The 14,995-nt window shown below is 36.7% G+C and overlaps 1 protein-coding gene across 4 annotated transcripts in view; it reads right to left on the reverse strand.

Annotated features, from left to right (window-relative positions):
- Nucleotides 1–14,995, reverse strand: part of MEMO1 (mediator of cell motility 1) — a 147,891-nt gene that overhangs the window by 51,961 nt on the left and 80,935 nt on the right. For all 4 annotated transcript variants that reach the window (XM_030920818.1, XM_030920819.1, XM_030920816.1 and 1 more), the window contains 2 exons: nucleotides 6,561–6,673; nucleotides 3,180–3,291 (listed from right to left, as the gene is read on the reverse strand). In XM_030920818.1, coding sequence (XP_030776678.1) covers nucleotides 3,180–3,291; nucleotides 6,561–6,673 — 225 coding nt within the window. The remainder of the gene's footprint in view (nucleotides 1–3,179; nucleotides 3,292–6,560; nucleotides 6,674–14,995) is intronic.

Raw genomic sequence — 14,995 nt, forward strand, 5'->3', positions numbered from 1 at the left:
TTGGGAGACTAAAGCAAGAAGCTCGCTTGAGGCCAGGAGTTCAAGATCAGTCTGAGAAAGACCCATCTCTAAAAAAATGCTTTTAAAATTAGCCAGATATGGTAGTACGTACCTGTAGGGCCACTACTCTGAAAGCTGAAGTAGGAAGATCCCTTGAGCCCAGGAGTTCAAGGCTACAGTGAGTTATAATTGTGCCACTGCACTCCAGCCTGGGTGACAGAATGAGGCCCTGCCTCTTTTTTAAAAAAAAAAAAAAAAAAAAAAAAAAAAAGAGGCCAAGCACAGTGGCTTATGCCTGTAATCCCACTGCTTTGGGAGGCCAAGGTGGGAAGACTACTTGAGACCAGGAGGCAGAGGCTGCAGTGAGCCATGATCATGCCACTGCACTCCAGCCTGGGCAACAGAGCTGAGACTCTTTCCCCACCACATCCCCCCTCCAAAAAAAGAGGAACCACACTCAAGGAGCCTCATTCACATCCTAACTTGATGGAGATCATAAGATAATAATAAATTTTGAGCCTAGGGTCACAGCAAATAAGATTTCTGAACATCCTGGGAAGCCTGGGTGTATATGACATGTTAGAGAGACACCAATTGTCCACCAGAGGAAGAACTGCAGTAGACCATCAGCAAAGACAGCTGTCAACAGTTTCTCTTACTCCTGTACATACATGCTACTCCTCCCACCAAGAGGAGCAATATATTGCTCTTTTCCTCAAATCTTGGCTGACACAGTGATCTTATTTGCTTTGAAAAACACAATTCACTGGAAATGCGCTATGCAGTTTCCAGCCTAGGACATAATAGGCCTAGAAACTTCTGGTTTTACTCTCTTGATCCAAAAAAAAGAAGAAGAAAAAAAGAAGTCTAAGCTATTCTTCTAGAAAGTAGCCAAAAAAAAAAAAGCCCTACTTGATGAACAAACAGGTCAGCTGGAGAAGAAATGAGGGCTCTCAACAGAGAGCTAGCACTAAGGTCCAAGACACATGAGTGACACTATGTGAGATACTGTAGCCCCATTTGAGCCACCTCAGTCAGTGTCTTGTGGACCAAAGCAAGGCGTTCCCTGCCCCAATTCCTGGCCCCCAAATTTTAGGCAATAAACAGCTGTGATTTTAAGTCACAGTTTAAATCTGTTACTTAGTAAAAGATAACTGATATAGGTAATTTTAAGTAAGAGCTTTTGTTACTTAGTAATAAGTAACTGACATAGGTAATGAGTCCAACTAATGCTACAAAGAAAAGAAGGGTCAATATTAGGGATCCCAATGTAATGTGGCAGTAGTTTATTTGATACTATTTAAAAGGGGGAATTATAAGTAGGAATTTGGTTTGCTGGGTTTAAGTTTCTACTTTCCTAAATGTTCCACAATGTACATGTTTTACTTTTAAAATAACAATAAAAATGTTATCTTGTTATAACCTCCTTGAGGATATTGTTGTCAATTTACTGGTCCTATTGTTTTTTGGGTTTGTTTGTTTGAGACAGGGTCTCACTCTGTCACCTAGGCTGGAGTACAGTACCATGATCTCGGCTCACTGCAGTCTCAACCAGTCAGGCTCAAGCAATCATCCCACCTCAGCCTCCCAAGTAGCTGGGACAACAAGTACCTGACACTACACATGGCTAATTTTTCTATTTTTAGTAGAGACAAGAGTTTTGCCACAATGCCCAGGCTGGTCTTGAACTTCTGGGCTCAAGTCATCTGCCCACCTCAGCCTCCCAAAGTGCTGCTGGAATTACAGACGTGCCACTGCACCCGAAGTATTAGTATTTATTAAGTCTAAATTATATTTTCTCATGACAAAATATGCAAACATCTCAATGAATAAAAATATTCAATTACCTTTTCCGGTTGAAGAAGAGAAAGTTCTGATTATAACAACAATTTAAGAAATAATATATATGGTTTCACATTTCTGAAGAATTAGAATGTATTAAAAACCCTAAAATTATATTGCTTATAATGTAGTATCACACTGATTTTTGAAAATTCTTCAGATTTATATAATTCCTCATGGTTATCATTGTGAGCAGAAGCAGATAAAAGACTGAGAAAAGTAAATAATACTTTGAATACAGAGTAAGAGTGGAAATAATCCAAAAAGACTGCAACAATGAACTAAACAAGAAAAACTAAACAGCAATAATTGAGAAGACAAACATATTTAGAATAATTGAGAAGACATACAAAAAGAAATCACACAAAAGTCTGAGAACAGAAAATAATCCATCTGAATATTATGAAAAGGCCTTGAGCTTTGGCTGATCGCAAGTACATTAGCCAACAGTAAGCTACATCAACATAAAAAATATAATGTTATCTTAGACTTTATTAGTACATTTAATTAATATTTACTGAGAGCCTACAGAGCATCATGTACTTTAGTAAGAAAATATAATGAACAAATCCAGAAGGAATCATCTTACCATACTTAGAACTGCCAAACTAAATATGAAATATTAAGTCCATATATAGGAAATGGTTTTAAAAATTAGAGAAACCTACAAAAGAGAAGACATCCTAATCCAAATGTTTCACTAAAAGAAGAAAATCCTTGAAATAATTATTTTTTATTTTATCACAATACATTAATAACTACTATGTGCTGGACACTGTGCTAGGTGGTGGGGTACACAGTAGAGAACAAAATAGATATTGACCCTGTCCTCGTTCAGCTCACAGTACAGTGAGTACTCCATCACAGGAAGACCTTTAGCAGGTACCATGTAAGTCTGTCAAGCATACCATAAAAGAGATTCATGTACCTTGCACAAGGTTGAAATAAATGACCTCCAAAATTAAATACAAGCCTAAAATTTTACGATTAATTATAGCATTGTACCAGAAAAGAATGGAATTATTATTTTGAGATAAAGAAATGTCGAATGAATAAAATACAAGCAAAGCAAGATATATACATACCCACATACACTCACATACCCATGGTTTTTTTAATACTTCCAGCTAATAAAACAATCATGTCAATTCACATGTTCAGCCTTCATAGGAAAACTACTCAAAACCAACAATCCACCTTAAGACACTCCTGTCTCAATTTTTTATCTCATTTCTTAATCTCTTTACCCTGATAATTATTGGGATTTACTAGTTTTAAATTACCAAAGAAATTAATGTCTTTGATTTCCTGGGGATTTCTTATATCAATCAATATACCTTTCCATGGCTTTAGCTGTATAAGGCAAATGCATTTCAATACTGTGTTCATCTTCATCTGTCTGCAGAGACATGCGTTCAAACATTCCTGTCTTCCATAGTTCTCCGTAAACTAAAGAGATTTCAAAATACAGTAAAACAAATATATTAATGCATATCCTTATCCAGTGAGATTCCACCCAGTAACACAAAACTACATGCTTTGGCAAAAGACAGAAACACCATAAAATATTCTCATTTTTATTAAAACAAAATAATAGAAAGAAAGGAAAGAAAGGAGGGAGAGTAAGGAGAAAGAGAAAAAAACAGAACTAGTTTTTATGTAACAGGTAAAACAGTAATACATGTAAAGACTTACTCATCATTTGCATATGTTACATAGTTATATAAAAAATGATCATCTAAACTCTTCATCAGTTCCTTTCATTATTTCTAAAATCACTTTTGGGTCTAGGCTTTTCCTTGGCTTTAATCAGTACATGCTAGCAAGAACATAATTAGAATTCCTACTGAAATATAGAAAAACCACTGGTCTATTTAACTCATGAGGTCAAAAGCATAGTTTGAGTTTTTTTAATAAAATGTGTGGTATTATTTCACACCTCAGGTTTCTGCCATACCAAGAAGAGAAAATTCTCACTAATGCTATTTTCCTGAAAATCCAAAATTAAGCTTTTAAGATAGATCAAAATATAAATTTGCCACAATACCATCCCAACTTAAAAAGACTAGTAATTCAGGCCCTTCTGATGAACTATACTTAAAACTGAATATTGTAGAACAAGAAAAAGATAAAAGTTAACATGTAAAAAATATATATAATAATATTTTTAGCATAGAATAGAACAAATCCTCAAATGGGTTTACCTATATCAAAGACAGAAAGAAATGGTTGTATGACCTCTTTTCTTGAAAAAATTCTCCATTTCTTCACTGGCAAGTTATCCAAAATTAAAATTTTCTGAATGCCCCAACAAGGTTTTAAAAGTAAAATGTGTTCCTTAAAACATCTCAGGAAGTAAGGTTAGAAATAGTCGTTTCATTAATAAGATGGATTAACAAATTGCTAATATTCTATGATACCTAAAGCCCAAATTATGAAAACTTATGCCAAAAATAAGAAAAAAGAATTTTTTCTTGCAAATGGACTCTTTTATTATTTTATTTATTTTCTTTCTTTCTTTTTTTTTTTTTTTTTTTTTTGAGACGGAGTCTCGCTCTGTCGCCCAGGCTGGAGTGCAGTGGCCTCAGCTCACTGCAAGCTCCGCCTCCCGGCTTCACGCCATTCTCCTGCCTCAGCCTCCTGAGTAGCTGGGACTACAGGCGCCTGCCACCTCGCCCGGCTAGTTTTTTGTATTTTTTAGTAGAGACGGGGTTTCATCGTGTTAGCCAGGATGGTCTCCATCTCCTGACCTTGTGATCCGCCCGTCTTGGCCTCCCAAAGTGCTGGGATTACAGGCTTGAGCCACCACGCCCGGCCTATTTTATTTATTTTCAAATTAATTTATTTAATTTTGGAGACAGGGCTTCACTCTGTCACCCAGGCCAGGCTGAAGTACAGCAATATGATTTCAGCTCACTGCAACCTCTACCTCCTGAGCTCAAGCCATCCTCCTACCTCACTGCCCCACGCCCTCTCCCAACCGGGTGGCTGAGACTACAGCCACGTGCCATCACGCCCAGCAGATTTTTGTATTTTTTTGTACAGACAGGGTTTTGCCACATTGCCCAGACTGGTCTCAAACTCCTGAGCTCAAGCAGTCTACCCATCTCAGCCTCCCAAAGTGCTGGGATTTCAGACATGAACCACCACACTAGGCTTCGACTCTTTTATTCTATACAAGAAATTTATGCAAAATTCTTTGAAACAATAGCACCCCTAACATACTTAAAAACATAATTTGAGGCCAGGTACAGTGGCTCACACCTATAAACCCAGCACTTTGGGAGGCCAAGATAGGAGAATTGCTTGAGACCAGGAGTTCAAGATCAGCCTGGGCAATATAGCAAGACCCTACCTCTACAAAAAAAAAAAATTTAAATAAATTGGGTGTGGTGATGTGTGCCTGTAGTTCTAGCTACCTGGGGGACTGAGGTAGGAGGATCACTTGAGCCCAGGAGTTTGAGGCTGCAGTGAACTATAATCATGCCACTGCACTCCAGCCTGGGCAACAGAGTGAGATCACATCTCTAAAAACAAAAATAAATATATATATAGGTCAGTATGTGTGTGTGTGTACATATATGTGTGTGTGTGTGCGTGCATGTGTGTGAATAATTTGACCAACTGAAAGGACATATACCCAGATCATGAAGGTGGTTACTTCTGGGAAGGTAAATTGGGTTCAGGATGAGCGAGAAACTCTGAATAAATTATGGATGTTAAGTACATCAGTTAATTTCTTTTTTTTTTTTTTTTTTTTGGTGACGGAGTCTCGCTCTGTCGCCCAGGCTGGAGTGCAGTGGCCGGATCTCAGCTCACTGCAAGCTCCGCTTCCCGGGCTCTCGCCATTCTCCTGCCTCAGCCTCCCGAGTAGCTGGGACTACAGGCGCCTGCCACCTCACCCGGCTAGTTTTTTGTAGTTTTTAGTAGAGACAGGGTTTCACTATGTTAGCCAGGATGGTCTTGATCTCCTGACCTTGTGATCCGCCCGTCTCGGCCTCCCAAAGTGCTGGGATTACAGGCTTGAGCCACCGCGCCCGGCCAGTTTCTTATACTACTCTTTATACTGTTCTGTATTTTTAAAATTACTCCTCCCCCCCCCAAAAAAAAACCTTTATAAAATCAAAAGGTTTTTACTTTATACATCTATTGTGTAAGAACTACTAAATAAAAATGTGACTCTGGACTCCTGGAAAAATATAAATCAATCTTAATTGTAGGCATGTTTAAAAATAAAATATATTTATCATTTATATAGCACGTTTCTTTCAGAGTTTCATAAAGGCTCATTTTTTCCCATAAAAATCATTTACAAGAAAATAAAGATATTATCAGCATTATCTATTTACAGTGAGAAAGTGTCATTACGTAGAAGTAGATTAACACGCCCAGAATCTTTCATGAAATTGGTATGGGTACTAATTTTTTGTCTCCTGGTACACTGAGTACATGGCATTTTTCTGAATATTAATGTAACCACTACAATCTGCACACTGGCGGATCTGACAGATTTCTGTAGCTAGCTGAAAAACACTAGTTGCCTTTTAGGGATATGGAAGAGTTTCTTTTTTTGCTGTTTTATGCAGATTAGTTGTAACAAATTTTATTTTAAATATTGAGATATTACTTATGATGCTCACATTTATAAGTTTTTAAATTAACTTCCAAGTCCTATTAAAAGAACATTAGCTATTTGAAAGCTATTTCTATATACTTACTCTTTTGGTCAATACGAAGGTCATACAGGGGTGTCCTATATATATCCACACTGGAAAGTGCACATCGAGAGAGGGGCACATGATGAGAAGGCCCAAGGATGAAAATTCTCCGGCTAGGAGATACACAACAAAAAACACGGAACAATTGCACTTCTACACAAACCTTATTAAATAAAAGAGAAAAAAGCAATTCTTACAAATCACTTGTTTTCCTTCTTAATTACCAACTGTTAATGGCTGAACTGTGTTCCCCTCCAAAATTCACATGTTGAAGAACCAATCCCCAGTAGCACAGACTGTAATGCTATTTAGAGATAAGGTCTTCAAAGAGGCGATTAAGTTCAAATGAGGCCATTAGTGGGGACCTAATCCAATAAGTCTGGTGTCCTTATAGGAAAAAGAGACACCAGAAGTATGCCTGCACAGAGATATGATCATGTCAGAAGGGGCAACAAGAAGGCGGCCACCTACAACAGGCCAAGAAGAAAGGCCTCAGGAGAAACCAACCCTGACAAACTTGATATTGAACTTCAAGCTTCCAGAATTGTTAAAAAATAAATCTGTGTTGTTTAAACCACCCAATCTGTGGTATTTTATTATGACAGCCCTAGCAAACTAATACACCTAATAATGACTTGCTCCTCAGTTAAGTTCAATTCCTTATTTCTGTCTTTGTTGGATGGCCTTTAAAAGAATCATATTCAGTACTTGGAAATACCAGCTATTAAGTAATACAGTAAACCAAACCACTATGCATAAAATAATCTCTGTATGCACAATGACAAGGATACAACAGGTTTTCAGAAGCTGTATTTTATTAACTGGATTTTACACATTTAAGCTATTAAAATTTCAAAATTCTAACACATTCTAAAATAAACTTCTAAGATCCACCATGATTTTAATAAAAATACATAATAGCATAAAATTCTAAATATCTATACAAAATACCCATTATAAAAAGGCATTCTGAAAAAGCTATTTCCGTATTTCCTCCATGGTAGGGTGAAAAAGGCATCTTGTTGAAAAGAATTCTATATAATAAGCTTTCTCTATTCCCATTCAAATAGAAGTCATTCTCAAAAACAAAGAAACTAGATTATGTGTTATTTGCACTGTAGTCTACAGAAAAGAACTGAGCTAAAGTGTAGCTTAAACCTGTACAATCTCTTTATCTTGACATTAAGAGTAATGTTAATTTCCTCTCATTCAGTCAAATATCCAAACCTGCCCTACAATCTGAATTCCAAAACTATCAATCTTCTCTGTTCTCCAATATTCACATGAACCAACCTTCTCACATCACATAAAAACTTACAGACTCATAAAGCCAAAACTATTTGAAGAAAACATATGATATGCTATGTAGTTAGAAAAGTGTTACGGATTGCTCAATTAACGAACAAAAGCTGAGAGATGAGCTAGTTCTTTTGTATCAAAAATTTGCAGGCCAGGGAATGTGTGCTTTAGCAATATATTTATTCTCATAAAATTCTATTACAGCTAAGAAAATTAACCAATTATTGGTTTATGTTACTTCATATATTGCAGGGAGGGAGGGAGGAGATAAAGCTGTGCATATTAAGTTGTTCTGCTATGAAAAAAAAAAACAAAGAAAGTTGTGGATAAGTGATTCTCAGTTTAGAGTCCCAGAACCTCCTTAAGACAGCACACACAGCAAACATGAGGGTTCATCCACAGGCCATTTCTGGTCAGAAGCAGATTATCCTTTTCTTTAAGTTCAAGGGTACCTGTATGGGTTTGTAATATAGGTAAATTACATGTTGCCAAGGTTTGGTGTACAGATTATTTGGACACCTAGGTAATAAACCTAGTATTCCATAAGTAGTTTTTTTATCCTCATCCTTCTCCCACATTCTAGCCTCAAGTAGGTCTCAGTGTCTGTTGTTCCCTTCTTTATGTCCACATGTTCTCAATATTTAGCTCCTACTTATGAGAACACACAGTATTTGATTTTCTGTTCCTGTGGGAGTTTGCTTAGGATAATGGCGTCTAGCTCCATGTTGCTGCAAAAGATATGATCTCATTCTTTTATAGAGCTGTGTAATATTACATAGTGTATATATGTACCACATTTTCTTTATCTAGTCTACCACTGATGGGCATTTATGTAGATTCCATGTCTTTACTATTGAGAACAGTGCTGCAATGAACACATGTGTGCATGTGTCTTTATGGCAGAACAATTTACATTCCTTCAGGTACATATCCAATAACGGGACTGCTGGGTCCCGAGTTACTTCTGGTTTAAGTTCTTTGAGAAATCGCCACACTGTTTTCCACAATGACTGAATGAATTTACACTACTACCAACAATGTGTAAAACATTTCTTTTCCTCCACAACCTTACCAGCATCTGTTAATTTTTGACTTATCAATAATAGCCACTCTGACTATTATCAGGTGGTATCTCATTGTGGTTTTGATTTGTATCTCTCTAGCGATTACTGATTATGAGAATTTTTTTGTATGCTTGTTGGCCACGTATGTATCTTCTTTTGAAAAGAGTCTGTTCATGTCCTTTGCCCTCTTTTTAACTGGATTGCTTTTTGCTCATTAATTTAAGTTCCTTATAGAAGACAGAATCTTTCTGCCTCTCTTCCTTCAATATGTTATTAGCACTGCTAATCCTCACTTCTTGTCACCACCTCTATCATCAATTCAAGAACCATTTCAAAAAAAAAGTCAAATCTATAGATTTCTAAATGAAGAAAACTAAAAGATAGCACTCTGGTCACCTATCTTAACAGCACATAAACAAATGACACTTTCTTTTTAATTAAAGGCTAATGTGGGCTGTAGATAATGGTAATTCAGAAATGTTTAGGTAACCTGACTAGGGCCAGGTAGTACATGAACCAAGAATCAAATAATGAGAAACGGCATTTTTCTGATTGAGGAATATATGAAAAGACAGACAGAAAGAATATTTAACATCAGAGCACTCCTGGAAAATCTAAAACACACAGTCAAAATATGAAGTGATTTTTAAAATAACAATTTAAATTCAAGGCATACATAAATTTCCTAAGTGTAATAAGGTTCTAACAATAGCCAAAAGATACACTGCTCCAGAAATAAACAACAGAGGTCTGCCAGAAGCCTAATTAACTCTTCTGATACCTGACTACTTTCCTTATTTGCCTTTTTGTCTGCCCCAATCTAGATGAAGGAAAAAGAGCCCCACCAATCTCAATTAACCAACTGTGTACTCTACAGATTCTTTCTGGTTTGGTAGAAAACTCGCCAATAGCCAAGTGAAGTTCCATATTTGATTAAAAGAAGTAATAAGAAAAAAAATGTGTAAGTCTCCTCAATATAAAACCCTTAAAAGCAATATATCCAAAAACAAAACCAGAAAAACCCAAATGTCATTGAAAGGAAAGTAAAATGGGGCATTTAAACCAGTAGTAATCTCAAAATGGGTCTCTTTGTTAGCTAAATGCTAACAAAAGAAAATGAATAGTGTACATTGAAGTTCATGCATTTTCTTTGTTACAATGCTAGATCCATAAACACCAAGGCCACAGGAATATTTTGAAGAGAAATAAATAATGGAGGCATTAGAAGCAATGCCACTTTCTCTCCCTTTATTTGACCGTAAGGTGCTTTGTCTTTAAAGACGTAACTTTTCAATATTAGCACATCGTCATTGTTGATACACAGGTTTAAAAAAAAGCCTTTAATATGAAAAAATTGGGGGAGAAGGGCAAGATCAGTAGGCATTCTCTTAGAAATAAATGCACTTCATATATAATAGCTATAATAAAGAATTCACATTTGTGGAGTTGCAACGATGAATGTAGTCTGTGCACCCAGGTATAAGCTGCCTGAGTGTGTACCCTCATGACTGTTTATTCAGCTACTTAGTCCAAATAATGGAACATAAGTAATTTTGTAAAGGTGTTTCACAGGAAGTGAAGACATTTTAACCAAAGAAAAAAATGTCATTTGGCCCCAAAAAGCATTTCTTTTTGCTCTCTTTTTCTGTCCTGCAAGGCTTTCTGAAAAATATGTATCAAAATCAAGTTACTACTACCTCAGTACATCCTGAATTCTGAGATTTTAGAGTTTTAATAATAGTCAACTACCAATATGGAAAAGAACTAAAATGTATGATTTTTTAAATTCCTTAAACAGTCAAAGTCATTTTCTGGAAACATAGATCATATCACTTCCCTTGCTTAAAGACTTTCATAGCATTTCATGGTCACAGGATAAAATCTAGAATCCTTACAACGGGCTCTGCACTCTCAAATGCACTAGCAAATTAGCTATTACTCTTGCCCACCTTGATCATAATACTTTATGTATACTGGTCTTCTTGCAGTTCCTTGATAACACCAACAACTTTGCCTACTTCAAACTTTTTAAATCCATGTTTTGTTCCCCTTTTTAAGCTTGGCTAGCCTGGCTTAAAAAACGTGTTCCTCGGTCGGGTGCGGTGGCTCACGCCTGAAATCCCAACACTTTGGGAGGCCAAGGCAAGCAGATCACGAGGTCAGGAGATCGAGACCATCCTGGCTAACACGCTGAAACCCCATCTCTACTAAAAATACAAAAAATTAGCCAGGCATGGTCCCAGCTACTCAGGAGGCTGAGGCAGGAGAATCGTTTGAACCTGGGAGGCGGAGGTTACAGTGAGCCAAGATTGTGCCACTGCACTCCAGCCTGGGCGACAGAGCGAGACTCCGTCTCAAAAATAAATAAATAAATAAATAAATAAATAATCTGTTCCTCGGAGATACTTTCCCCAATACCTTTCCCACAATTTAAATCAAGTCACCCTCCTAAGATCTATAACAATAGTTCTCAAACTGCGAACTCTGGATTCCCGGTATTCCTCAAGACCCTATGCAGCAGTCCATAAAATTAAAACTATTTTCATAAGAATGCAAGGACGTTATTTACTTTTTTCATCTGCAATTACGGTGCAAAGGTGAGGGGAGCATAAAACCACTGGCCCATTAGAACAAAGATCAGAGTAGTATAATCAATATGTACTAGTAGTCTTATTTTTTAACCTTACTCACACTAAGTTTAAAAGGGAGGGAGTTCCTAATTTCATTAAATCCTGACTCTTGAGTAGGTATATTTTTAATAGTCTATGACAAAATGCATTCAATCTGTGGTGATAAAACATTTCTGCTGCATATGGAAGTATGTCTCAGGAAAAAGCAGTCGTGTAGTTGTGAGCTGTAAGCCGAACCAGACATTTTCCTCATGGAAAAAAATTTTTACTTCAAAAGATGACTGTAGATAAATTATGGCTATTCCAGTTTAGGTAGCTGGCAGAAGATTTCTCCAAAGTGAATGGAAGTCAGGCACAGTGGTTCATGCCTGTAATCTCAGCACCTTGGGAGGCTGAGGTGAGAGGATAGCTTGAGGCCAGGAGTTCAAGACCAGCCTGAGCAACATAGTGAGACCACATCTCTACAAAAACAATTTTTTAAAAAACAGCCAAGCATGCTGGCACAGGTCTGCAGTCCTAGCTACTCAGAAGGCTGGAACAGGAGGATCACTTGAGCCTGGGAATTCAAAGCTGCGTGAGCTATGATCATGCCACTGACTCCAGCCTGGGTAACAAAGCAAAATCCTATCTCAAAAGGGGGAAAAAAAAAACAAAACAGAATCTAGTACTTCAAAGAAAATAATATATTTGTTGTCAATGATGAAATTGAGGTTTTCAAGTGAAAATCAGACTTTCATAAAACTTTTATCACTGTAAGCTTGATAGCCTCCAAAGAATTAATGATTTTGTCTGATAAAATACATGGTGACATTAAGAAATGTGATTTTTTTGCCAGGTGCAGTGGCTCACGCATGTAATCCCAGTAATTTGGGAGGCCGAGGCAGGTGGATCACCTGAGGTCAGCAGTTTGAGACCAGCCTGGCCAACATGGTGAAACCCTGTCTCTATTAAAAATACAAAAATTAGCAGGGCGTGGTGGTGCATGCCTATAATCCCAGCTACTCGGGAGGCTGAGGCAGGAGAATCCCTTGAACCCAGGAGGTGGAGGTTGCAGTGAGCTGAGATTGTGCCACTGCACTCCAGCTGGGCGACAAGAGCGAAACTCTGTCTCAAAAAAAGAAAAACAAACAAAACAAAACAAACAAAAAGAAATGTGATTTTTTAGTATCATATAATGAAATACCAGCATTGAAAATATCTGCATAACACAATAAAAATTTCCCCAGTGTTCCACACATTACAAAATGATGCAAGGGTAAAAGATCCATTCAAACTGTAAAATAGACAATGAATTTATAAAAAGTACAAAAATTCAGCTAGGCATGGTGGCTCACATCTGTAATCCCAGCACTCTGGGAGGCCGAGGCAAGTGGATCACGAGGTCAAGAGATCGAGTCATCCTGGCCAACATGGTGAAACCTTAAAAATTCAAAAATTAGCTGGGCATGGTGGCACGCGTCCGTAGTCCCAGCTACTTGGGAGACTGAGGCAGGAGAATCACTTGAATCCGGGAGGTGGAGGTTGCAGTGAGCTGAGATAGTGCCACTGCACTCCAGCCTGGTGACAGAGCAAGACTTCGTCTCAAAAAAAAAAAAAAAAAGGACAAAAATTCATTGATAGGAACTTCAGATTTCGCATTATAACTAACCTTTAAGAGACTACCATTTGTTGAGTTTTGGTGTAGTATTAAAGAAAAATATCCACAATTATCTGAAAAGGTAATTACACTACACCTCTTCCTTTTCTAACTACATATCTGTGTGAGGTTAGATTTTCTTCATATACCTCAACCAAAACAAATGATCACAACAGGATGAATGCATAACCAGATATGAGAACATAGTTATCTTCTTCTATTAAGCCAAACATTAAAAGGAGATTTAATAACTAGTAAAAATATGACATTTTTACATTTTGTAAAAAAAAAAAAAAAAAGGAAAGCAATGCCACTTTTCCCACTATCTTCTATTAGAAAATGTACTTCTCATTTTTAAAAATGTTTTTATTAACCTCTAATTTGTTTATTTTTAAATAATTTTTAAAGTGTCTCATTTTAATTTTGAATGCATTCAACAAAGGTAGATGTGGTCTACATTTGGTGTCCCTAATAAGTTAGAAGTAGACAGGGTTCCTGAAACCAAGAAGTTTGAGAACCACTGTATTTCACTTTCAGCTTTTAAATTAAATTTTTAGTTTTTAATAAGATATCTATATTCATTATCATATGCTTAATATCTATCTCACCTACCAATTTATCAGCACAGAGCTAAAACCATGTCTGTTTTATTAATCGCTGTGTCTCTAGCACTACCACAATATCTGGATCATAGCAGTCACTTAATAAACTTTTAAAATAAATATGCTTTAATTTATTCATGCATTTCTCTTGGAAAGCAACACCTGAAAACCTTTGCTACTAATTCTTTATGAAATAGGGAAGTTTGTTTGTAAACAATCTTCGTTATGACCTCAAAAGCTGCCTCTCACACTCCCCATTAAGTTATCAGCCCTAACAGTTACTGTGAAAAAGAAAAACCTTGGCCAGGCACAGTGGCTCATGCCTGTAATCCCAACACTTTGGGAGGCCAAGGCAGGCAGATCACTTGTGGTCAGGTGTTCGAGACCAGCCTAGCCAACATGGTAAAACCTTGTCTCTACTAAAAATAAAAAAATTATCCAGGCCTGCCTGGTGGCAGATGCTCGTAATTACAGCTACTTGGGAGCCTGAGGCAGGAGAATCACTTGAACTCAGGAGGTGGAGGTTGCAGTGAGCCAAGACTGCACCACTGCACTCCAGCCTGAGTGACAAAGAGAGACTCCATCTCAAAAAAAAAAGAAGAAGAAGAAGAAAAAAAAAAGAACGAAAAATGTTATTAGGCCCTGACCAGTCATATTATAAATCAAAGAACCATTCTGTCAGTTTAAGAATCATTAGTCCCCTCAACTTGTAATCATTTTTGCACAAATGCTTTTAAATTTTATATTTTTCACCATTAAAATAATATATCCATTTCTCATATAAGAAAACATATGCAAACTATTAGCATCCATTACAATAATTTATTTAACCTTATATAGTACATTCTCTTTTTTTCCCAATTTTACACAATTTTATACCCTGCTTTTTTTATTTAGTCAATGCACTATCAGAAACTTAAGACTCTTTAAAAAACAATGCTGCTGTAGAAAACGTAACACATTTAACTTTTTCCATTTTGGGACTTATTAGGATAGAGCTTGCGAACGTGAATTTCTAAGCCAGTAATTATATACATTTTTATGACTCTTAATATATATTATCAAATTGCTTTCCTAAAGCGTTAACCTGATATAGTCCATTGAAATGCATTTTTTTAAATAAAAAAACTAATTTTGCCATAATCTAGCCATTTCTGGATTATAGGAATTACACAACTGTATTTTTTTTTTTTGAGGCAGAGTC

Source organism: Rhinopithecus roxellana, chromosome 17 (genome assembly GCF_007565055.1).
Source record: "Rhinopithecus roxellana isolate Shanxi Qingling chromosome 17, ASM756505v1, whole genome shotgun sequence".
NCBI classification, from domain to species: Eukaryota; Metazoa; Chordata; class Mammalia; order Primates; family Cercopithecidae; genus Rhinopithecus; species Rhinopithecus roxellana.